This window comes from Glycine max, chromosome 15, assembly GCF_000004515.6.
Source record: "Glycine max cultivar Williams 82 chromosome 15, Glycine_max_v4.0, whole genome shotgun sequence".
Taxonomy (NCBI): domain Eukaryota; kingdom Viridiplantae; phylum Streptophyta; class Magnoliopsida; order Fabales; family Fabaceae; genus Glycine; species Glycine max.
In genome coordinates, this window is record NC_038251.2 from 10779103 (window position 1) to 10805771 (window position 26669).

The window sequence follows — 26669 nt, forward strand, 5'->3', positions numbered from 1 at the left end:
TTATTTTAATTATTACGTTAATTAATGTAATATAAGTATAATGTCTACTTTTTTTGAAGTATAATGGTTACTTAAGTGTATATTTTTTCACTATATTTTAAACTGGATTAAAATATTTTAAAATATAATATACGATTACTAATAGAATACATAATATGAAAAAATTGTAACAATTGAAGCTAAAAATGCAATGAAAATAATTTTTCTATAAATAATATTTTCAAGAGTTTAAAATTAATTAAAAATTAAAATTATATCACCTCCAAATATATTTTTATCCATAAAATAAAACTAAAATTTATATAAAATATCATATAAATATGATTATTTTTTGTTATTTTATATTTTTCAATTATTTTTTTAGATAGTTATTATTACTACTCCCTTTCTTTATATATATATATATATATATATATATATATATATATATATATATATATATATTATTTGTTTAAGGTTTTTTCACTCCAACCAAGGTAATCAATAATTTTTTATTTGTGATGAAATTGTAAAACTTTTTCATATAGTATCTTGTCAATTTTCTCCCCCCACTTTATCAATTTCTATCTTTGAAGTAAAGTATCAATTCTTTAATATTCGATTTTATACTTGTATGATGCATGAGTTTGATTAAATTATAAATTTTTTAAGTTCTAGTTAGTATTATTTGTATTTAGTATCATTTAAAATATGTATGTGAATAAATAAATTTATTATTTTTAAAAAATATTTAGTATCATATTAAATAAAATTATATTAAAATTAAGAAAAAATAAATTGTATTTTTAATTAAACATAATTTACGACGAATTGAACAACAACATGAAGTTGCTTCAAAATGAACAATCAATTGTTGTCCACAATGATTGTTGAGCAACAAAACTTATAAGATGCAATCATGGTTAGCGCATATTCAAATACTAGAGGATTATTTTTTCTTTATGGTTATGGAGGGATAGGTAAAACTTTTCTTTAGAGAGCTATTTTTGCAGCACTTATGTCTAAAGGGGAAATTGTTTTAACGGTTGCATCTAGCAAAATAACAACTTTGTTGATTCCAGGTAGAAGAACAACTAATTTTATATTTGATATTCCAATCAATGTTAATAAAGATTATGCTTGTGTCACAAAGCAAGTTAGTCCTTTGGTTGAGTTAATATCAATGACCAAACTCATAATTTGAGATGAAACTCCTAGGACTCATAATTGTTTTGAAGTTGTTGATAGAACTTTCAAGGATATATTAAGATTTTCTAATAGGAAAAAATCATATATTCCATTTAGAGTAAAAGTTGTAGTTTTGGGAGGAAATTGTAGACAAATACTTCCTATCATACTAAAGGGAACAAAACAATATGTTGTTCATGCAAGTATTAATTTTTTGTATCTTTGGTCTTTATGTAAAGGTCTGACCTTACTAAAAAATATGAGACTTCAATCTAGAATTTCAAGTGAAGATGTTACTCAGCTAAAACAATTTTCAAATTGGGTATTGAGTATTGAAAATGATACAATTGATGAAATTAATGATGAAAATACTACCATTAACATACCATTTGAGATATTTTCAACAACACATACCCATTAACACTATTTATGAGTTGAATGAATACATTATGTTATTGATTCCAGGTGAAGTCAAAACTTACTTAAGTTTGAATGCCCTATGTTCAATCAATGAAAATGTGAATAGACTCATGTTATACATTCTCTTGAGTTTTTTAATATAATTGTTGCATTTGGACTTTCCAACCATAAATTAAAGCTTAAAATTGATCTTCCCATGATGCTATTAAGAAATATAGACCAATCTTTTGATTTTTATAATGACACTAGCCTCATTGTCACGTAAACGGTAAATCATGTTTTGGAAGCAAAAGTCATTTCAACCTTGGAGAAGAGATTTTTATTCCAAGATTAATATTGATTTCACATGATCTTATAATTCCATTTCAGTTTTAGTATAAACAATTTTCTGTAATTGTTTCCTTAAATGACAATCAACAAAAGTCAAGGACAATGACTAAAAAAAGTTAAAATTTATCTTCCAATACCAATTTTTTCACATGGATAATTGTATGAAAATATATAAGATTACAACATGTGAAAGATAAAATATTCTTATATATAATAAATATGAAGATAATTCAAATACTACTTCAATATATATTACAATTTTATATTTATTTCTTATTTTGTGTAACTTTTAACATTAATTTATGGGTTTAAATTCACAGGAAAATATAATATGACATTAAAGCTTAAACATATTTCCTATCAAAAACATACTATAACGAGTTTTTCATTTTTGTTAAAATTTAAAATATACTTTATTTAATATTCTTGTATATAAAATAATATGTTATTGAATTATTATTATTATGTTTATTTTCTTTCATAAAGTGTTTCGAACATGTAAAGAATAATAAAATAATTACATATCTATTTCAACAATTCAAATACATTTATAACACTTTGTAACTACAATTATTACTTAGTTAACATTAATACATGTTATATTATTTTTCATGGTTTTACTTATTAGTTGGAATTATTTTTCCATTGTTTTACTTATTATATGTTAAAACAAACAATTGAATAAAAAAACTTGATTTTTTTAACGTCAAGAAACTATATTAATTAATACAAAATCATCTTACAATTACACAAATAAACTGTTTATTCTATGCATCGGGTCAAAAATTAGTTTTAATTAAGGCTCATAATTTATTTCTTAGTCTTAGTTAAGGCGATAATTTTATTTATTTATTTATTTATTTCTGTTCCTTTTCATGTATCTGTTGAATGCACATGCTGTTGGGTCTCTGGTCCGGTTAGGGCATTTGGCGCGGGATGCAAACAAATCTGGGACCTTAAATCACCAATCCAATCCCAATCAATTCATTTTCCTCCAATTCCAATTAAGGTTTCTTCCTCTTTTTCGTTCTCTCTCTCTCTTTTCTCACTATTTCCTCGCCGATATCTCACAAATTCCGCTCTTAGGGTTTCGTAGAACAAACCAAAATTCAATTGTTTTAGGTCCGATTTTGGTATCGGTATTTTCTATTTTATTTTGGATGAACAATTTTGATTAGGTTTTCTGTTGATGTTGAATTCCATAGTTTTGTTATTTGATTGGACAGTGGTTTGCATGTTTCTGTAGCTTCTGTTCCCTTAGTTCAAGTTAAGAATGGATTTGTGGGTTTTCTTTGCACGCTCCCGATCAGCTTCCTCCGTTGAATCTCTAGTTTTTGTGCTATGTGTGACCTTATAAACACATCCTTGAACTATCTGGTGTCTGGAATCAATGGATTAACAATGGAAGTAGTGAATTGAACAATTTTTAATAACATGAGTGGCGTGATTTGTACAGTTATTGGATTGTATGCTGTCATTAAAAATCAACTCAAGCCCAAAGTTGAAATTTTCTTAGATATTTTGATTATGAATCTTGAGTCAAGAATTTGTAAAATTCAATATTTAAAGGGATATAATTTAAAGTAATTGGAAGAGCTTCTAATGTGTTATGACTGCAAAATTTGTGATTGTGTATTTAGAGCTAAACTCAATGCTTATTTAATTTACTATTGCTCGCCAGCTGAGAGTGTTTTTGATCTACACGCGATGGGTGCTCCGAAGCAGAAATGGACTGCAGAAGAGGAACAAGCACTTAAAGCTGGAGTTGTCAAGCACGGTGTTGGTAAATGGCGCACCATACTGAAGGATCCAGAGTTTAGTGGTGTCTTATACCTGCGGTCAAATGTGGATCTCAAGGTCTGGTTATCTTGGTAGTTGCGTTTGTTGATGTTTTGTTTTGTGCAGGTTCATTATTTCATTTTCCTTACATTGTAATGAATTAGTGTTGGTCCATCTATATTACTATGCATAACTTGTTTGTGTGGTTCTGATATGAGGTGTTGGATAGGATAAATGGAGAAATCTGAGCGTGATGGCAAATGGATGGAGCTCTAGGGAAAAATCTAGGTTATCAGTCAGAAGGGTGCATCAGGTCCCGAGACAGGATGAGAACTCCATGGCTATCACTCCTGTTGTTCCAAGTGACGAAGAGATTGTTGATGTTAAGCCTCTTCAAGTTTCTAGAGATATTGTGCATATTCCTGGTCCAAAGAGGTCTAATTTAAGGTTGGACTCTTTGTTTTGTTTGATATGGTATTATATCAGCTACCTGGTTTGCTGAAAAAGTGATTCTTCAGTGGTGCTATTTGCAATTGTTTCCCAGCAAGGAATTCTTACTGGTTACCAAGTGTTAAGATCATTGATCTAATTGCTGGCATGTTTGCCGGATTTCTTTTTTTTTTCTTGCATGCATCCTAAAAAGCTTTCATTTCCTTGAAATTCTGTCTGTCTTTGTTGTTTTTTTGGTGTAATTGATTTATGTATATCTTGACAGTATATGTTTTTCCCTGTTTACTTTATACAGTTTGGATAAGCTTATAATGGAAGCAATCACTAGCTTGAAGGAGAATGGTGGTTCTAATAAGACAGCTATTGCAGCTTTTATAGAGGTATGAGGTGCTAAGCCTAAATTTTGTTTGTTCTGCTTTCCCCAGATAAATTGATAAAATAATAAAATAAAATTGTCCAATCTACATAAAATTTGCTTATGGAACCATAGAAGGCCTTTTAGTTTAGATTTGTAGGGATAAAATGTATGACTTTCTAAAAAGAAAAGCCCCTCAAGGTTAAAGTCAAAGAAAAGCATATAAGTGTTGAGAGATACATTAGTTGCCCTCCTATTGGTTTAAAAGTTCCAAGGTGGGGCGACCCACTGTTGTCAAGATCACGATGAAGATTGTAGGATTGCACAATCATATGATTTTCTCCCTTAATAGCATACTGAATTGGACATATGATCGGGAAAAAGTGAGATAGCAGCGAGATTGTGATCTTCCTTGTGTAATTGAGGGATTGCTGTGCCATTCTGATCTTGGAGATTGTTTCTCTGGGTCGGGTTTCACAACCCAGTTCATCTAGAGCTTAGAGACTTCAACCTGTTTAGAAACCCTAAAATCGTTTTTTCCATATCCCTCTGTCTTCTTCTGCCTCTCATTTGCACAACTCTCTTCTCCGGTTCAAATCCTATCTCTCAATCTCAGGCTCTAAGCTATATCATTGTTGCGCTTTGTCTACCTCATCTTCTTCATCTCCTCTTTTCTAGTTGGGCTGCTGGGATTCTGTTTTTCCTTCTGTGATGGTTGTAGTTCTTCCTTGGACATTTGTTGTGCTGGCTGTGCTGGGACATTTTTCTTCTTCCGCCTCTGTTCTTTCTCAGTTCATCTCTAGTTTTCTGAACAAAATATGTCCATGCACCTGATTGGAGATGCTTGTATGATTTGCTTTAGGGATTTAGGCTAGCTGATTATGATTGACTTATGAAAAGCTTATGTTTTGTCTTTTATGTGACTGATTATGAGTTATTTTGGACCTATCAATTGAGTTATAATTATAAATCTATGAATTTGAATTTTCAGTTTAAGTTTATCTTGTTATGATTTACAAGATATTTTCCTTATCTTTGTTTTTATTTTTAATCATGTGTATCTTTATGTATAACTTTGCGTCTTTTGGTAGGATTTTACAGTCTGTGTTACAATCTTTTGATTTATGATCTTTCACCCCCTCCTGATTCCTAGTCATATCTTGATTTATCCAACAATGAGGTGACCTATTTAAGCCCAATCAATAGAGGTGCAACTTCACTGCTTTCATGTAATGTCAAGATCACTATCTTGAATCTTGAGTGTACATTTGGTCTATTCTATGATCTTTCCTTGGCCGAATGATCTTGTCCCCCACCTCTAAACATGAATATACTTCATATGACAGTAATGATGCTTAAAAATGTGATGATGTTCTAACTTTCAAATAACCAAAACTTTTATGGTCAAGGAATGACATTGCATCTGCTTATTACTGGTGAAATTTCCATTTGGTAAAGTACTGCTCTGCTTCAGATTTCATATGTTATAAGTTATATTGTTTCTGCATTCAACATCAGTTGAATTTCATTGCTTTGAAATCTGTAGGACCAATATTGGGCACTGCCAGGCTTAAAAAGTATGTTGTCTGCAAAATTAAAGTTTTTGACAGCAAGTGGAAAACTGATCAAGGTATATTTCTACATGTTTAATTATGTCGCGTCTCATTGTGAGAAATGAAACTCCTAGGCAAACTCTACAGTTACTCATTATAAGACTATGACGAAGTGTGTGGGGTGCAAGTTGGGTTTTATGCCAGGACAAGAGGGTTAGGGGAGATGGCTGAAAGGAATAAGTAGAGATGTAGGTGAAACAATTGTAAGTAGTGATTTTTGACAACTAAAATGGTAAGAAACAACTCTCTAATCAACATTTTATTCAGGTTGTTCATTGTTGTTGTTGTTGCTGGTATTACTCAGGGTTTTAAATAACAGCCTATAGCAGGCTAAATGGCGGCCATAGCAGCGCTATTTGGTGATTCCAAAAAACCCCTTTGAATGTGACATTAGGGGTTTGGGGTGAGGTATTTTAGGGATTTCAATTTTAAAAAATGATATCTATGACTGTAACAGTAGTGAAAATGATAAAGAAGACTTGGATTTAGAAGGTAGTGATTGATAATTGATGATTCCTATCTATGGAACTTTGCATTTGACTTTTGTTGATATTTACTTGTTTAAGACATCTATGACTTTTTATTGTTAACTATGAATGTCATTATTTTTTTTATCATTTTTGAGATTTTTTTATGTAATTACTCTTGTAAATTATACAAAAAATTTCAAAATAGCGACTATCCACTATCTTACTATTGCCTTTTTGAGGGTGTCTGTTATGCTTTGGTATCTGGGATTTAAAACATTGTTATTACTCATGCTTTATGTTATTCACTGTTGCTTACGTAGAGATGTTGGTTACGGGTAACTAATTGGTAAGGATTATACAGCTAGGCATTGTTTAACTGCAAACTCATGCATAGACTTGCACAAAGTTTGTGTGTTTTGGTATGAACTATAAACAATTTTTTATGATATAATTTCTAGGAATCCATTGTCTTGATTTAATGTTTTTATACATTTGGTTTAATTTGAGCTTGACAAGTATTCTGGATGTTGTTCTCATTTTGTGGCAGTTATATTAAGTTGTTTCTATTAGAGATTTTGCTTTAGGGTTGACTTCAATATTTCAGGTAAATCGCAAGTATAGAATTGCACCTATAGCAGCATATTCTGACAGAAGAAGAAACTCATCCATGCTATATTTGAAAGGGAGGCAGAAAGCCTCTATGAAAATTGACAGGGATGAGACCAACATCCTTACTAGATCTCAGATAGATTTAGAGTTAGAAAAGATAAGGTCTATGACTCCACAAGAGGCAGCTGCATTTGCTGCCCGAGCAGTTGCTGAAGCAGAAGCCGCCATTGCAGAAGCAGAGGAGGCAGCAAAGGAGGCTGAGGCAGCAGAAGCTGATGCGGAGGCTGCACAAGCTTTTGCAGATGCTACAACGAAATCAGCGAAAGGGAGAAAATCCCCAAAGAGGGTAAAAATCTTCTTTTCCCCTCTTTTTCCATTCATGATACTATAATACATCCGTAGAAGACAATTTTTTTATTTTTTTATGCAACTTAGAAGTAAAATGACAAAACCAGAGGTTTATCTTTAAATATGCTAAGGAAATGTGAATTTTAAATGTGCTAAGTAAAATTTTGGAGACATTCCATTTGGCTGCTTATTGATTCCCTGTTATCTCTATCAAATAATGTAGTAATCTAACTTTTTGGCATTTTTAAATGTGTAGATCCATACTTAATGGAAGTTTGAAGAATTAGACATGAGGAGAGATGAACCATGGCATTGAGTAGGACAGCCAGCCAGCTAAATATCATTTGCTGGCATTGTCTATATATTTTGCATATAATATTGGAGGCTCTTGTGACTATGCTGGTTTCACCTTTATTAGGAGATTAATTCTATATTTTTGGATCTTGGAATATCCTTCTTGTAGATAGAACCATTGTTTGAATCTTTATTGTAATTTCTTTAGTGCTGTCGTTACCTTAGCACTCTGTCCATGTACTTTGTTTATAGAAAGTAGATGTTTAGATGAATGGGAATTCGTTCAAATTCCTTCTGAAACTTGCAGCTTTATCAGTGCATTTTCACGTGTTAGAGAGCGTTTTTAAGTGTTGGAAGTGTTACGTCGTGCGTTGGAACCCGGTGCTTTTTGATTTCTAGACTTATGTTGTATTTGTGCAGACTTCGTATGCATTTTTAGAAAGGTAAAATAAACTAAGTTTTTCCTATAGTTAAAATTAACTTGTGTATACAATTTTTTAGAGAAATTAAATGAGAGTATTTTTTACAAAAGTTGAAGTGTACAAGTAAATTTTAATTTTTGAGAGAAGTTTTATTTATTTATTTTTATTTTCTTTTCGTTAAATTGTATATGGAGACAAGTTTATCTATAAAGACTTTAAGCGGAAGAAAAACTTAAGGGTGTCTTTGATTGTGTTTTTGTTTTTAGTTTTTAAGAACTATTTTATAAAATAATTTCAAAAACGTTAGGAGGGACAAAATAGATGGATTGGATCAATAATAATTTGGATATTAATAGATTGGATTAAAATAATTCATTGATTCATTTTGATCCATTAAAAATTCATTTTAAATTTTTTATCCATTTGATAAAAATCTAATCCGATAGATCAATTAACATTTTTTTCATGGATAGATACATTCAAAAAAAGAACATTATAAAATTTAAATGTTTTTTGTAATACTTTTAAAATAATAAAAATTGTAATTGCCGTTAGACATGACTATCTTTGGTGAACCTCGGTCAAGATTAATTTTTGATTGACATCCATCTAGGTTATTTTTTATCTAATGTTAGTCAAAATATAGTTTCGATCAACATCCATCGATAGAAAAAAAATACTCATTGACTTCAATTGAACAAGCAATAAGAAAACAACAATTAGAAAAAAAAATAAACCAACGGTGAAAAGAAAGAGCACGTGGCTCACTTATTCAATTTTTTATCCCATATATAAATGTATAAGTTTATCTATGCTTTCATTTCATTGCTCTTAATATATATCTAATATATCTTCCTGTGCTTTTAATATCAACTAAACTAGTATAAAATAATATTAACTAAACTGTTTAAATGACTATAATTAAATATCAAAACTAATTTCATATATATATATATATATATATATATATATATATATATAAATATAAGAATGCTAATATTCGTCAACTATCCTAGTTGATGTGCATTAACATTCAATATTAAAAAATTTAGACTAAAAAATCATTGACTCTTTTTTTTGAATTAAATAATAAAATACAAAAACATCCTTAAATTAAATTTTAGAAAACAATTTTTTTTTTTTTGGATTTTTAGTCCAAATGCTAATGCGTGCATACACTCACAAAAAACATCCATCTCTTCACTTGCAATAAGGATACATTATTAATTTAATATCAATGTTTTAAAAACCATAAAAAGGATCATAAAAGTGCTCACGACTCACTTCTCTCTTCTCTTTTTCTTTCTTCTCTCATGTTGGTAATAATCATCGTTCATAATTCAAACTCTGAAAATTCAAGTCTTTTACAGGCTAACCCACTTTATCCATATGAAAATCCGAAGCAACTCAAAGTGAATAGCAACTACAGGTTGTCTTCGAACCAAACTATACCCCTTGTTTCTGCTTATTGTCGGTACAGTATTATCACCTTGTGTGTGTAGTGAAAGGTTTGTTCATGGCATAGTTGAACTTAAAAAGGAACAAATTAAGGAGTGCTCTTTTAGAAGGACATTGCAACTTAAGTAGGAAAGACATTCAATGGCTAAAATAACAAAAATAATTAATGCTAATTCCATATACATATAACTATGTATTAGTTAGTTTCATTGCATCATGATTGATGAATTCTATTGGTTTATCTGTTAGAATACCAAGCTCCATTACAATTGTTGCCTTGGCTATTATTATTCTTGTTCAAATGAAGAAACAAATATATATTCAGGCCTCCAAAACCAACCAAAAAATGCTTATTAATTAATCTAGTTCCTTTAGAAATACAACAATTTGACAAAGTGGCAACCAACAATTTTGCTTTAAACTCGAACCAGCACACCCGCAACCAATGAACGACCATCGACAAAACCACAATGCCCTCTGTGAACCACAAGCCACTGTTGTCTCCATGACAACACCGCACCATCTATCACCATCTTCCTTGAACACCACCAGAACCCATAGTACCATCTTCATGCACTTTTCCCCCATGATGTGGTGGTGGGTTAAAGAAGATAAAAGTAAGCTCGTAATTGTTTCTTGGAATCTGAAAAGGTGACAGAAATATGAGAGCATTTCTTCGTTTTTTTTATTGTTTAAAAAAATTGTATTAAATTACTAATATGTTCTTACAATAAATTAATTACTAGTGAAGAGATGATGGATTTTTTTTATTACAAAATTTATTGCATTGGTTGCTAATGCACTATTACTAATATTTATACACCAAGATGAGAAATAAAATTACACCGTGTAATTTTTATAATTTTTATAACTTAATATAAAATATGATTTTTATTAATCTAACTATTGAAATTATATCCATATATCATTAAAATTCATTGAGTTTAATATAACTATTGGAATTATATCTATATATTATTAAAATTCATTAAAATTCATTGAGTTTAATAATACTTCCTTTCTCTTCTCCATAGATTTACAACATCTTTGTTTTTTTGATGAAGGTAGCAAAGAAATATACTCACGTGTCCCTGCTTAATTTAAATGACACTTTTGTAGTTGCAAATCTCGACTTAGGTATGGCCATTTCAGTTCACCCTTTCTAGGCTTCAATCAAATCACTGCCTTAGGTTTTAATTCATTGAGTTTTGTTATGTATTCGGTTTTCAGTTTAGTGTATGTAAGGCTCTTGAGAAAATTAGCAATTATTATAGGTGTCTCCAATTAATCACAATGAGAAGTCTAGGAGAGGGAGATCAATTGCTTGATCAACACTTAAAAAGGCCCACTGACCTTTTAAATTTTGTTGTGAAGGTTTTAGGTTTATAGAGTGGAAATTTAGCATGCTTTTTTTTATTTTTTATGAGCAAATATTACTTTTCAGTTTGTTAGTAGAGAAGATTAAATATGTGATTTTTCTTCTTTTTTTTTTCTTCTCACTTAACCATCAAACTTATCTTATATCTTGGGCATGTTTGTTAGTCTTCTATGCACACGCATTACTCCTAAGGGTGCTCACTTTTAATTAGACATCATGTGATTTTAATTAGGAAATGGAATTTATTTTCATCCGAACTAACCAATTGCATTTAGCACTCACCAATTGACATTACAATTTGGAAGACAAAAATTATCACTATGATGTGGATGAAGGCCATCTAGTGGCATGACTTGTACTGATAATATGATATATTGATCACTTTCATTTACTTGGTTATTCTGAATTGGAACATCATTATTTCAAAATGTAATATTGATGTAGGTTCCGTCCAATCATACAATTATTTAATTTTAATTGGTTTAATACACAAAAACTGTGTGCGGTATATACAGCAATTATACTTAGCCCGATCTGTAGACGCACACATTAGTAAATTCTCCTGAAGCACAAGAAATAGAAACTAGATTCTTTCCTTTAAACAAATACCTAATGAAACAAAGTTATTTTTGTCCATTTTTCAGAACATATGGACCAGATGGAAGACTTACTAGCTAGTGCTTAAAGAGGGTGGTAGATGGAGCTTTCGAAATTATACTTATTTGTATGTGCTGTGAAAAACTTTTTTTTTTCCTTTTTTTGTCCATTTTGTTGAAGCTATGCCAACGTAGCTCAAAGTGGACCTGGAAGCATTTAGCTGAGGGAAAACATGGAGATGGATTTTCAAATTAAAAATAGCCATAGACATGTGCTCTTAGGTTGTTGTAGATGAACATTTCCTGACCCTTCCCAAGCAATTGTCCATGGGCCTTGTATGTGGTAAGTATCTCACAGGGCAATTAGGATTATGCTGTTCAAATCTGTGCAATCAAGAAATAGCATTGTTAATAAAATGCTTGTTAGAATCAATAAATTGCTACATATCTTTCTTTTTTCCTTTTGATACATGCATGATCAGCTACCTAATGTAACAGTTCGATTTAGCAAACTGTTACTGTTAGAACGTGCATGAAATGCAAAAAAAAAAAAAATAAGACATGCAAAAGATCATAAATGATATTACTAATCCTAGTAGGTACGTATTCCCTCTCTGTCCATTGGATTTTATACATCTCAAAACGAATTCAATATATTGAGATGTAGACTTAGGTCCAATCATAGAACTTATAAACTATGGATAAGTATAATTTATTCTGGAAAAGAAATTTAAGCAATGCTGCTCACCGGTAATTCAGAAGGAAATGGTGAAGAAAAACTGCTATTTCCATCTTGGCAAGATCGTTCCCCGGACACAATCTACTTCCTCCTCCAAAGGGAAGGAATTCTCCGGCCTTGTGTTCTTTCTATGAATCAACATCACCAAATTGAAAATTAAATGATAAAGAATATATGCAAGTGCAGAATACATGGACCCGATTCAAATTAGTTAAAAATGAATCTTGGCAACTTACATTCCATCTATAAGGGTTAAATTCCTTTGGATTAGGATATATTTCAGGATCAAGGTGAACTGATCTGAACCACACAAGCGCTTTCCAACCTTTTGGAATTGTGTATCCTGTATCACCCCATATGCAGTTAGTACTTTTGTAACATGAATGAAACATTACAGTTCATGCCACATCATGATATTCTCGTAACATTTATGTAGTGAACAAAAACCATACTAGTAAGTAGCCATCATTTGTACACTATCCAAAACTAAGTTCAAAAGAAAGAAGAGGATAGCTTTGTTTATTTCTTTTATCATATCTACCAAGCAAGGTCAAACTGATAGAATATTATGATATTTGCGATGCAATAATGTCTTAAAAAATCCTGGTATATAGAATATTCTGATATTGACTAGAAATAAATAGGCAGAACATGGACTAACCATTGATATTGACATCAGATTTTGCCTCCCGAAAGACCACTAGTGAGAATGTAATCACACGCAATGTTTCATCAATCACCTAAGGAATGTGGAAAATGGAAAAAAAGTATAAGCATAGTCGATCCAATATCAGTTGATATTAACTTCAGATCAACAGATGCATACCTTGTAAAGAAAATCCATCTCCCGGACTTCCTTAAGTGTTAACCCTTTCTGTGTTGGAGGCCTTCTCCTTATTATTTCTTCTTGTTCTGCCTATTCAAGGAGTAAACCATATTAGGAAGTACAAGTTAAATTTTGGTGTTACATTGTTACACAGGGTAGGACACGAAGACACTTTCCAAGATGAAGTGATTAAAATGCATGTTTATTGTCCCTTAGTAATTGCAAATTTAGATGGACTATGATAATTAAATAACTTGATACCTTAGCCTTTTGGAGATATTCTGGGTGCTTCTGCAGGAAAAAGGTTGCCCACATGGTAATATGTCCTGAAGACTCATGGCCCGCATTCAAGTACATCAACATAATGTCAATGATGTCCTCATCACTCAACTTTCTTCCATCATCATCTTCAACATCTATCAGAGCATCCATCATATCTTTGGCTTTTCCTGGCAGATATCCCTTCCTTAAGTTTCTTCTCTCATCCACAATAGATTGAAATATGGCCACTAGATTTTTCCTTGCCTGAAATGAAAGCATAAAGTGATAAGATGTTGTACCTAAATAACTACAAAATTTGCATAGGCTATATCCTGTTCCTTCATGTTGTAATCTTGAGTCTGACTGAAAGGGACTACTGATTCATTAGAAGAACATACACAATAATGTGACAATGTCATTAATGATATAGTTATCCTTGAATATGCTTGATTGAGGACCAAAATTAAAGAAAGAGAAAATTTGTTGTACTTCTAAGACTGAGCAAAAGACCTTGTCCGAAGACATGAAGTTCCATTTTCTTTATATATTTAAGCAAATTATCTTGACTCAGCTAGAGAATTTAGGCTTTACTCAGTTTCAAATTAGCTTTGTTAACATATGCTCTAATTTCAAATGGATTGTGAAGATATTGAAATATCTGCAGCACTTCAGCACCATGGCAAATAACCGTCCTATAACACCTAAGATCTCAGGTGAACTTGTACACCAACACATGCCTTTAGTAGATAGATAGAGATTGATTGCATTTACCTAAAATGGTTTCAACCTTGCATAAACTACAAAGCATGTGATCACAATCAAACAAGTAAAGGATAAGAATGTCAAAGCTTTTCCTCAAGTAATGACAGGTAACTTTAGTTTTTACCATTAACCACCTCATACTTTGAGGGTAATGCTGCAAGAAAAACACTACTCTTTCATTCAAATTAAAAGCAAATAAATGCTAATAAACATTTTACGGTTTTTTTCATACAAGTCCTTGTCATCAAGTTTTCAACTCAAACAACCACATATGGATGTTTTTACCAACATTACGTAGCTCCCCAAAAGAATATAATGCTGACCTAAAAAAAGGTATTTGCATGTCATTATTTGATTTGAAAACTTGATGATAAGGATATAAGGAACTTTATCTAAGTTTTGTCCTTCCACACACTTTACGCTAAAGTTACCTTGAATGCTTTGTGGTATGCAAATCCGGGAATATTAATACACATGGCTCTAACTCCATGATTAAGTGCTGTGTATTCCCTCTCCAAAGCCTCCATAACAGGTTCACTTTCTGAGCTAAGGAAAATATGCATGATGATTTTGAAAGTAAGCTTCCTGATCTCAGTTAAGAACTCAATTTGTCCCATGTTGGCCCATTTCTCCAATGAATTTTTCACATTTTCTTCAATATATGTCAAGTAGAGGGACAGTGATTCCATGCCATTGATTGAAGAGGATGTCAAACGCCTAAGGCGTTTATGTTCTTCATAAGACATTGAAATAAATGACCTCTTTCCAATGAGCTCTATAGTAGATTGAGGCCAACCAGTTGTGAATTTATCATCGTCTGTAAGCACCCTTTTGCATGTTTCAGGTGTTGTCACAATTACACTTGGATTTCCAAACATCAAGGTCTTGTACATTCCAGTTCTTCCATATCTTCATGATTTGTTGATTGAATCAAAAACGTTAGTATCATCAACTATATGATGCACAAATATGATATACGTATCAAATATTTCACATGTTTAGGATACATAAACATGATAGATATGTATATAAAGTTTATAAAATAATAAATATATGAAGTAATGCATGTACTGATATTTTTATGATAATTTTGTTCACTATAATAATAATTACTTTAAAATTTAAAATTGATGTTAACGATAATTTCTGATTAATTGAAAATGTATAAATTTTTAAAACTTTCAATATATGCATGTTAAACTCTAGAAATATAATTATAAGTCTACAAATCTAAACTAATGTACTTCTGGCATTACTAAGAGTAACATAGAAATTATAAACCATTGCGGACATAAATCATTATCGATGGCCTAAAAACAGAAATAGTATCAATTTTATTCTATTCCCTCCTAAAGGGGACAACTTTCATGTTTGATTCGTTAAAAGAATATGATTGTCTCACACCTATTGACAACAAAATATCATAAAAAAGTGATCCACACTTTATAATTAATCTTTATGTAGTTGGTGGTGTCTAACACTGAATACTACACGTCTACACCGCAGATACATTTGGAAGTATCCAAGAGCAAGTATGAAACACGTATCCAATATTAGTAAGCGAAGCAAATGCATATGTGTCTGTATTTCATAAATGACAAAAGTATCTGCATGAAACATGGCACGATCAATGGTGAAACTTTAACTTTTCGTTAAACTATATGCTAAACTGACAAAAATAGACACAAAATTAAATAATTTAAAATTTTATAACGACATTTGATGTGTTTGCCTAGCACCTATAATATATAATCATTCATGAAATACACAGCGTAATACAACCTATCTATGCTACGAATTAAATATTTTGTTAAACTTGCTAAATGACATCAAGTGTCTCCATCATCGTTTGTCCCTCCCTCGTATTCAGCAGCGTTTTAATTTGCTTTTTTTTTTAAAAAAAAAAACCATAAGGAACCAATGAAACTTCTTTGATCAATTTTCGTTCTTAACAAAATAAAAAAGAAAAAAAAAATCACAATTTGTGTTTGGATGACGCACTAGATTAAATTTTATCCTACACAATCATGGTCATACTAAAAACAAGATAGATGTAATTACTTGTTATTTTACCTTTACATAAAAAAGTAATTACTTATTTCTCACCATAAAATTAATCCAACACACAAATAAAAAACGAGAAGTATATTAGTAATATATTTAATTTGACAAAACACGCATGACCAAGACTAAAAGTCACGCTTGGATTTGAGAGAATGAGAATCAAATTTGAAACAGTTGGAATTAATATTAATGCCAATAGTTACTGTGATAACTATTTCTCTCCTCGGAACTTTCACTGATAACACTTCCACTTTATTCCTAGAAGATAAGCCAATAATACTAGGCGACAATACTTTGCCATATAATATAAGCAGCATTATCAATTTAGATATTCGATTTTATCTTAAATTCATGTTTAAGAAATTCCAAAAATGTACTATATAATACGTTATAGACCAGCTTAATTACGGAGGGCCCTCGCTGACAAGGACTGAACATCATGACGTACGTGTCCGGACATCAAAACTTATATATTGCACGTATTGTATGATAATTTTTTAACGTAAATTTCATTCTTACGTGATCAAATGTTCAAATTGTTTTTTATTTTGAAAAAGTTCTCATTTTTACATTGTAAATATTAACTTTATTTTGTTTGTTTTAAGGTTGACAAGTCACCCAAAGCATTCTTTTTTCTTTTTGCAAACTATCATGTCATTAGTAGTAATTTTGAAAATTTTATAAAAAATTCAAATAAAACTCTCAAACACTCATAGGTGTTTAAAATTTTATTTCTCAAAATTTTAAATTATGCGAATAAAAGCACTTAACATTAGCTGCTAGTTACATTAAGTCCCGCCCACACACACACAAAAAAAAAACTCAAAATTGCTTATCAGTATTATTACCAAAACTATTTTCTTTGACCTTAAAATAAAGTTTGAGCATATTTTTATCTTTTAAATAAAAATATATATTTTTAATTTAACAAACAATATAAACAGGGATGTAAAATTCTAACAATTAAATTAAACGGAAAAAAATCAAAGAACTATTTTTTTTCATATTAAAAATTCAAGCTAAAGTTTTTGAAAATGTAATTCTTTTTCTATAAAAAAAATAGTCAAATAATTGATTAACTAATTAATTAAATAACGGGTAGAAAGCGTAAACAACGAAAGTTGGAGTAGCACACTGTCCACAACAAATTGTGGCTTCTGCGCCACTGCCACATAGACTGTGTTGTGTTGTGTGAGAGAGAAACTGAAAGGGTGGTTAAGTAAGTACAGTGAAAATGACAAACAGGTGCAGCTCTTTCTCTGATTCTCTCTGAATTGTTTTGTTTTGTTACCATTTGGAAAAGGATCCATCATGCTTCAATTCCAAAAGCTAGAAAGGTAGCATTATAGTAATTTCACTTTGACAAAGGCTAACCAACTTTTTCTAACAAACTAGATATAAAGTAGAAAAAGCACATTATCTTGGACCACTAACAGTAGCAGCTTTGATCAAAGAGTGGAAAAAAATAGAAATTAATAGAAAAATAATGTGAGACCTATATTTTTATATTTTATTTTAATTTTAAATTTTCATCTGAATTCATTTCTTTTTATTTCTTTTAACTCCACCAAACTGACCCTGAGAGGTGGTGTCAATGGCCTGAGGTGAGGAGGATCATGGGAACTATTAGGCTAGATAGAAACTTTGGCCTTTGAGACTCTTCACAAGTTACAATTTAGAATAACAACAAGTTTATTGGGTTATGAAAAAGCTATATATGTTATTATAAAGAGGGTGTGATAACTGATGTATGATGATGATGACAATAATTAGTAGTAGTAATTAAATTACCTGGAGACAAAGGAGGAGATGAAGGAATCAGGGTCCTTGGACTTGAAAGCTCTGAGGAAGGACCACATGTTGCCAATGAAGGGCCATCCCATGTCACCTGGGGGCAAAGAGTACTGTTTCACACCCAATTTGGATTCATAGAGCCACCAATTTACATTCTTGAGCATAGATCTTAGGACTAAAAGAGCACCAGCAATGGCCACAAGGACCACCCACATACACATGGAATCCATCTCCATCATCACTTACTACTCAACTGGGGCAACTTCCTCACTCTCTTTCTGTGTATTTATAAGTGATCTTGGGGTTTGGTATGTGGAGAGAGAGAGATAGGAAAATAAACAAATAAAGGGAATTTTATGGCAGCAGTGAGTGGCTGAAATGAACTTGTGTAAAGTTATAGAACATAGACATAGAGGTGGCCGGCTTTCTTTTCCCATATTTTGTTCTGTTCTGTACCTAATGACAACAAATCAGTGTATACTGTGTATGTGGAATCATTCCACTAGCTAGCTCTGTTTTTAACAAAGTGATATTGATAAACATTTTTTTATTAATTTTTATTTATTGTGGACTTTAGTAATTAATAAATCTTTAACGTATCATGCAAGATATTAATATTTCTAAAAAATATTTACTAAATAAGTTCTGCTCTAAAAACCAAATGCTGATAAATAATTATATCTTCACCCGTTGTCTAACTTATCTCAAATAAATAAAGATGAATTAAACAACTTCGTAGAAAATTATTGGTGTAATTAATATATTGTACCAACTCTTAATTAAACCAATTATTTTCTATAAAATTGTTTAATCTTATTTTTACTTATCCTAAGTTAGATACTCCTTAGTTTTAAAATAAGTATTACATTTGAGAAAAAAATTATCCAAAAAAATTGTTTAATGGTATTTATCTTTTTAATGTAATATTAATTACTCTTTTTCACCAATATTCTTAATAAATATCACTTTAGTTTTTAAATATAATAATAATAATCTCTTTTATCTATTTATTAAGGTTGATTTTGTAAAACTACTATTTTATTTTATCTATTTATAAGTTTTTTTGGTCTATACAAAATAACGTAGGAAATGGAGGGAATAGTTTTTTTGTTGGAAGATACATAAAAAAAACCTAGAAAAATTACCATTTTTCTTAATTCTTTTTGTTGTGATTATTTGTGTGTCTCTTAGTGGTCCTCTAGCAAATGATGATTTGCTAACACCTTAATCTTGTAATACGCACTAAATATCTTTTATCCTTTTCTTGTCATATTAAGATTAATTTCATTAATCACTTTTTTTCTCTCTTTCTATTTTGAGTGTCTACACTACTTGGGGTGTCAATAAATTGCGAAAGATGCATTTGCATATTCATATATCTCAGTACCGTGGGAGTCTTCTGTGGCTATTTTGTACTCATTCACAATTTTTAATTGAATAAGTGTCTAGAATCCTATCAAGTTAACTTCCATGATTTGAAAGTTTAAAAGTTTAGCATTTAGAGGAAGAAAGGAAATATTTTCTGATCCTTCTCAGCGATCATGTGTTATTAGCTTTACGACTATAAGGAAACAGGAGCAAGAGTGGACATCATAAAAATCCTCAAAAATCCCCTTATTATTTTTATGCTCCTTTTGAGAAAAAAAACAGTGTATAAAGCTCAAAATGTTTGTGGAGTTGCACCATATAGTCCAATTAACTTTTCTATATATGCTGCTTATTATCTATATTCATCTTTGACGTGAGTTTAATTTGAAAATTTTGAATCAGTGTTGCTCGTGAAGATGATTCACTGTTTCATCTTCCTTCCCACATGGTTGGAACTAGGAAGAAATTTGTATGATGGTCCAAAAGACTCCGCACTATCAATTCACTAAAGTATAGTTTGAGGCTGTAAAGTTGCATTTTGATTGAGGCCTTTCCCAATTTCCTATTTTTGTTAGGATTTCGCTATAAAGTGGGCACTGGCCACTGGTTAATGCAATTTCATGAGGATATCTTCGTAGTCCTGTGTATTCAGAGGTATGTTACGCACATATTTTCTTATGAATATATTATTAGGACATATATATTTATTCAAGATGGATTATGATTTTTCATATTTCTATTAGTTGGGTCCCTCCTGCCAGAAAATAGGTCTTGGTCCAGACCTATGTTTGGGTTGGATTAGGCTATTGGCCCAAAATAAATTTGGAAGCAAAAATATATAATTGAAAGATTAATTTGATATCATGTGTCTTTTTTGGTGGCTATTCATCACAATAATAGAATATTTATATTTATATTGTCATCCAATCACTTATCTACAATAATAATAAGTTTGTTAACTTTGGTGATAACTAATTTAAAAGTCATATTAAACATGATTTGGTTAACCATATAAAAACGTTATACCCATTAAACTCATGTAAAAAATTACGAGATGCTATTTGTGCTACAAATTATATAACTAAGAGATAAAGACTCCCGTGGAGGGTAGATGAGTGTCATTTAGCTTCTGGAGATGATGTTTGGAGATATTGGTCAAATGTCACATGGTTTGGGTGAAATATCAAATTATGTCAGGTGCCCAAAGAGAACAATGTGTTAGTTGCATCACAAGGCTTTTGGGGGGTTCATTTCTAAATGTGTAACTATTGGGATTTAACGTATCTTTTGAAATTTGGTTCAGACTTGCTTTGTGCATACCTTGTAATTATTGGAGATGAAGACTTCACTCTTTTTCTTTCTTTTTTTCGCATTCCGCATTTTAGAATGAATTTTTCAAAATATAATAAAAAATACAAAAAACAATAGTGAAAATGTAAAAAATAACAGTCGGCTTTGTGACTTGTTTAAAGGCATATTTTATATTAAGATTTTGAAATAGACTGACCCATCTCTAGATAGGATACTAAGCTAATAAGCCAATCTGATAAAACTATATGTTAAACAAATTGCTAACTAATAAAATAATTGTCACTTATATATATATATATATATATATATATATATATATATATATATATATAAACCATGTGAAAATGGGTAGGTTGTACACATGTTGTCCTTGCGGGTGAGACTTTTGATCTTTTTCAAGCTATTCAATGGGGTGAAACTTTTGGTCTTTTCCAAGCTATTCAATGGGCTGTTGACTGGGACATGATTCATGTCATTTTGAGGTGGACTCTGTGTTTGGATGGAGCAATTTAATATGAGAATTTTTTTTTTAAGGAATTTAAAATGGTTCATGATAAAATAACTTGTTTGGATAGAGTATTTGAAAGGAGATTTAATTTTTGGTATTTTTATGAATCATTTTAATTGATTAAAAAAATAGATGGATTTCAAATTTTCTCAAAAAATATAGAATTTGAAATTCTTTTTTCGGAGATACCCACTCTAACTCATGTTCTTGCTCGCGATTCTTTCTCGCTCAACCCTTACAACTACGGGTGACCAAAGTTTTTACGGCTGATATCGACATAAGTTATTTTTCACTGATGTTGGCCGAGGTTTTTTCGGTCAGAATTTTTTTGTATGATGTCAACCAAAGCTATTTTTTTGTCGATATCGGCTAAGATTTTTTTTAGATGATGTTGATTAGGGTTATTTTCTGACTGACGTCAGTCATGGGAAATTTTTGCTAACGTCGGCCAATGATTTTTTTGGTCGTTGTCATCCAGTTTTTTTCAGTTGATGTTGACCAATGATTTTTTTGGCCAACATTGGCTAGATTTTTTCTATTGACATTAGTAATGACTAACTTTTGAGTAGACACCTGTTAGGATTTTTTAGTCGATGTCAGTTAGGTTTATTTAGCCAACATTAGCCAAAGCTATTTTTTAGCCAATATCGGCTAGAGTTATTTTTTAGCTGATGTTAGTTAAGGTGTTTTGGTTGATGTCAACTAGATTTTCTTAGCCGACATCGGTTAGGATTTTTTTGCTAACATTAACTAGGGTTTTCTGACTGACATTAGCCAGAGCTATTTCTTAATCACATTAACTAGATTTTTTTGTTGATGTTGGCTAGGGTTTTTTCTGCTAACACTAGCTAGATATTTTTGACCAACATCGGACATGACTATTTTTAGTCGACATCGACTAGGTTCTTATAGTCGACATCCACTAGAATTTTTTCAGTCGACATCGGTCAGAGCTATTTTTGAGCCAACATCAGCCAAAGCTATTTTATAGCCGATGATGGGTAGAGTTTTTTGTCCAACATTGATCAAGGCTATTTTTCAGCCGACATCAGGTAGGTTCTATTGGTCGACATTGACCAAACTATTTTTTAACCGATATTGGGTAGATTTTTTTTTCAACGCCTGCTAGGATTTTTTAGGATGACATTGACTAAAAATAGTCTTGGTCAATGTCGTTCGAAAAGACCCTAGCCGGTGTCGGCCAAACAAACCCTAACCGACGTTGGTAAAAAAATCTAGTCAACATCAGCTTAAAAATAGACTCAACCAACGTTAGTAAAAAAATAGCCCCAACTGACGTCAGCTGACAAATATTTCCGACATACTTTGACAAAAAATAAAAACCTATTTGAGGTCGACCGAAAAATAACCTTGGTTGATGTCGGTTCAAAAACATCACTGGTTGTTGTCAGACAAAACAATCATAGTTAAAATTATCAATATTTTGTATTTATAAATTATTAAAAATTGAAAATATTTTATAATTAATATTTCAAAATTAGATTGTGTTTATTTTCTATAAAGTTTAATATTAAAATTTCATCTATTTAAAATATAAAATTGAAATTTTGCATATGGAAGAAATTGAATTGCCTCATCCAAATAAAGAATTTAAAATGGAAGAAATTTAAATTGATTTATCCAAACATATCATTTGAAAAATGAAGGAAATTAAAATAAAAACAATTCAAATTCTAGGCATTTCAAATTTCTTGAAATTTTGAAATTACTGATCCAAACATAAGGTAAAAATCTTGTGAATAGGATTTTTGAGTTCTCTACTGATGTTTCAGAGGTAGGAACCATGACCATAGTTTCTTATTGTAAGAACCTTCTCTTATCTTTTTCAAACGTTTCTTGTAATTTGTCACAAGAGAGACTAATATGGTTGCTCACTCTTTTCCTAGAGTTGTCATATCTTTCGTCGGTCTTCATACACACCAGAATATACCACACTGTATTTTCTCTTATATTATGAATGAATGGAGTTAACTTTGTTGCTCTAAAATAAAATAAAAAAGTATAATTTGTTTATATGATATGAGCTTTTTTTTAAGATCTAATCCAAATGTCAGTGTAACTAATTTAAATGTCAATTTTACAGTAAGACTCTTACACGAGAAATCAATTTATTCTTCAACAAATTTATTTGTATGACTTTGTATATAGGTCAAACTGTTTAATATTTAATAAATATATGATTTTAATAAACATTATAAAAAATTCATATAATAATAATATATACTAATAAAAATTTATTATTTAATTTATTTAAATAGAGTGACTTATTAGGTCTAAAAGACTTTTTAAATAACCCAAATATGACATTTTAATCAAATAAGATTTTGTAAATAAGTAATATTTTGATTCGAAGTTGAATTTGAGAGATCTAATCCTACATGTCAATATCAAGTCCTTATCACTTGTCAACTAGAACTTGACATATTAACCCACTAACATTGACGTGGAGGATTGGATTTTCTGAATCCAACTTCAAGCATAACTTTTTATTTTACGAGGACAAAAAACATATTTAAAAGTAATGAATTTTAAACATTTCAATATTTATAATAACAAAAAACATATTTTATCTTTTTTTTATTCGAGCGTTAGGCACAATTTACAATTATACATCTCAATAACAAAAAATGTACAATTGTACATAACATTCCCTCTTATATATTCTATCCTTAAAAAACAATTTTGATCGATATTTTCACTTTATTTTTTAATTCCAAATATTTGTATAAGCAATAAAAATAACAAAAAAGGTAAAAAAAATCAAATCTTATTTAATATTTAAAAATAGAACACATAAAATAATATTTTATAGTAATTAGTGTAAATAAGAAATAGAATGTTTATATACTAAGGGTATGTTTAGCCCATTTTGTTTACTTATAAGTACTTTAAAATTTAAGCTAAAAATAAGAAATTAAAATAAAATGTATAATCTGTTTGTCTTTTTTTTTTCATTTTTATTAGCTTAAAAACTCATTTAAAATGAAAAGTTGTTTGATAAAAAATTAAATTTTTTAGTTTTATTTAAAACTACTTATCTCTTTCAATAAAAAATACACTTATAAAAATTAATTTAATTTTATAAAAAATAATTTGTTAAATTAAATTATACATTAAGAGGAATGCATTTTAAAAAATGTGACATATTACTTGGAAATATGTAGGGCTCTTTTGCTTTAAAAAAATTAAGGAATGGAGCTTTTTTTCAAGCTCCTTATTTTTTCTTTTCTTTGTTAAAAATAAGCTCTTTAACTTTTTTAAGAGCTTTTATGAAAAAGTGTTTGGGGTAGTTTCCCCCACTTAAAAGTAGCTTATAAACAAGAAAAAATCTAGGCTAAAAACACCACCTAAATATATAACTTAGCATAAATCCCATCTTTACTTTCCTTTCATTTTTTATATCTTTCTTCTATTTTGGTCATCGAAAATTAAAATTTAGTGCCCCCTTCCACTTTAATAATGGATGAGTTAAGTGAGTTGCAATTGGTGTGCAACTAATATAACTTATAAAATTATCTAAAATCATAAAAAGAATAAAAATAACTTATATGATTTTTTTCTATTTTATTTTTTTGAAAAGCACAATTGAATGGTATTATAACTTGAGTGTACCACTAGCACTTGTGGAAATAATCAAATAACGATACAATTGTCCACCTTATACAGTAAGCCTCATCTAGGATTCCCACACTACACTACACATGACTTTTCCCCTTCCCCTGAAATAATTATTTCCAGCAAGATTCAATCTATATATCTCATCCTATTTTATCAGAACCATCAAATCAAATCGCATTATTCGCATACTAATTTATGGTGCCATACATTTTATACCGCTCGAAATTCAATTTCTTTTGGTATTTTTCTATTATTTACCTTGACTCAATAATTCTTTTAGTATTTATAAAATGTTTTCTATGATTAAAGTATTTCTAACAGATATTTAATAAATACTTATTTTTTTTAATTTTTTTAATAGTTATAATTAGAAGCTTTAATTCTTTTATGGGATGCTTGATATCTTATAAGTTTCGATCATTTCAACTAGTTATGAGAATAATTTTCATTCTAAAACTCAGTTAGACTTAAAATTTATTAACTTTCTCCAACAATGTATTGAGTGGGAATTGAATTCAGGTTCTTTTCTACAAATTCAGGCTTGTCAATGGATATACTTGTTTCTCTCATTTGTTACACACTACCAAGGTTTTAAAATATGGTATGCAAACTTGTGATTTTAACTCCATCAAGATAATTTGAATGGTGGTCATAGCACTAAAAAGAATTATGATAAATCAATTATATTTGTCTATAATTTCTCACAATTAATATAAAAAATAGAATAAATTGCGATAATCATTTATCACAATTTAAAATCTTTGGAGCTACCAATCGAGTTAGCATGCTGATCTTCCAGACAAGTGTGTCCACCCTTAGCATTTCTTTATTATATATGGTTGTTACCTACACATATCTTACAGCTTCATTTCATGAAAGAAAACAAGTGTATAGAAGTATGGTGTAGACAAATTAAGAGCACGCAGCTATATATATATATATATATATATATATATATATATATATATATATATATATATATATATATATATCACCCGAAAATCTATTTTTATGTGTGGACAAGAAAAGGTAGGTGCTAAGTGCTAACACTTGGTCTCAGTAACTTGAGCCAATATTTTTTAGAGAATCGAAGGCATTATAGATATGAAGGCAGCGTCTGTATCTTCTGGCGTTGTGTTATTCCATCACACTGTTCTGGTGCATTGATGCTCGCAACATCATTGGGAGAAAAGGGACCCAGGAGGAGAGTGATCACATTATCTTGTTGTGTTCCCTAAAGTGGAAACAATGAAACAAGTTCCCAATAGTTCAAATCCAATTGCAAAATCTCATTCATTGTCAAGCGTCAATTTTGACGAAACAGAACGACCACATACAGATTACGATCTAATGGACCATATGTAGTGCCAAGAAACAAAAATTGGAACAATTAATCAAGCCATAAACATAAGGACATAAAACCTCTGTGTGGCTAGCTTTTAAGTCTCGTTATGTCTCTCTTCTTTGTATGCGAGTTAGAAACCGTAGTTGTGAGTTTGTTATAACAGGTTGTGAATTCAAACCTCTTCAAAAAAGGTTGTGAATTAAAATCGTAGTCGCATAGAAAGATTGTTTGTTATTAAAGCTTATATTGAGAGAGAGAGAGAGAGAGAGAGAGAGAGAGAGAGAGAGAGAGAGAGAGAGAGAGAGAGAGAGAGAGAGAGAGAGAGAGAGAGAGAGAGAGAGAGAGAGAGAGAGAGAGAGAGAG

General features: G+C 30.4%; 2 protein-coding genes across 4 annotated transcripts; one reads left to right on the forward strand and one right to left on the reverse strand.

Annotated features, from left to right (window-relative positions):
• The first annotated feature begins 2751 nt into the window (after window positions 1-2751).
• Window positions 2752-8135, forward strand: LOC100780698 (telomere repeat-binding factor 1). Of its 3 annotated transcripts, none has more exons than XM_003546242.5 (7): window positions 2752-2926; window positions 3599-3774; window positions 3926-4143; window positions 4442-4526; window positions 6048-6131; window positions 7189-7539; window positions 7798-8135. In XM_003546242.5, the coding sequence occupies exons 2-7, from the start codon at window positions 3625-3627 to the stop codon at window positions 7807-7809; spliced, it is 900 nt and encodes a 299-aa protein (XP_003546290.1). In that variant the 5' UTR covers window positions 2752-2926; window positions 3599-3624; the 3' UTR covers window positions 7810-8135. The 3 variants fall into 3 exon arrangements, with proteins under 3 accessions (XP_003546290.1, XP_006597674.1, XP_006597673.3); XM_006597611.3 differs by having other exon boundaries at window positions 2819-3039; window positions 3915-4143; XM_006597610.4 differs by having other exon boundaries at window positions 2819-3039.
• A 3535-nt stretch (window positions 8136-11670) lies between these two features.
• LOC100781238 (ent-kaurenoic acid oxidase 2) lies at window positions 11671-18533 on the reverse strand. The gene is made up of 8 exons (XM_003546243.5): window positions 18133-18533; window positions 14709-15186; window positions 13516-13779; window positions 13255-13344; window positions 13090-13168; window positions 12665-12771; window positions 12438-12556; window positions 11671-12073 (listed from the first exon to the last, which is right to left on the reverse strand). Exons 1-8 carry the CDS (start codon window positions 18372-18374, stop codon window positions 11968-11970), a joined length of 1485 nt encoding a protein of 494 aa, XP_003546291.1. The 5' UTR covers window positions 18375-18533; the 3' UTR covers window positions 11671-11967.
• Window positions 18534-26669: the final 8136 nt, after the last annotated feature.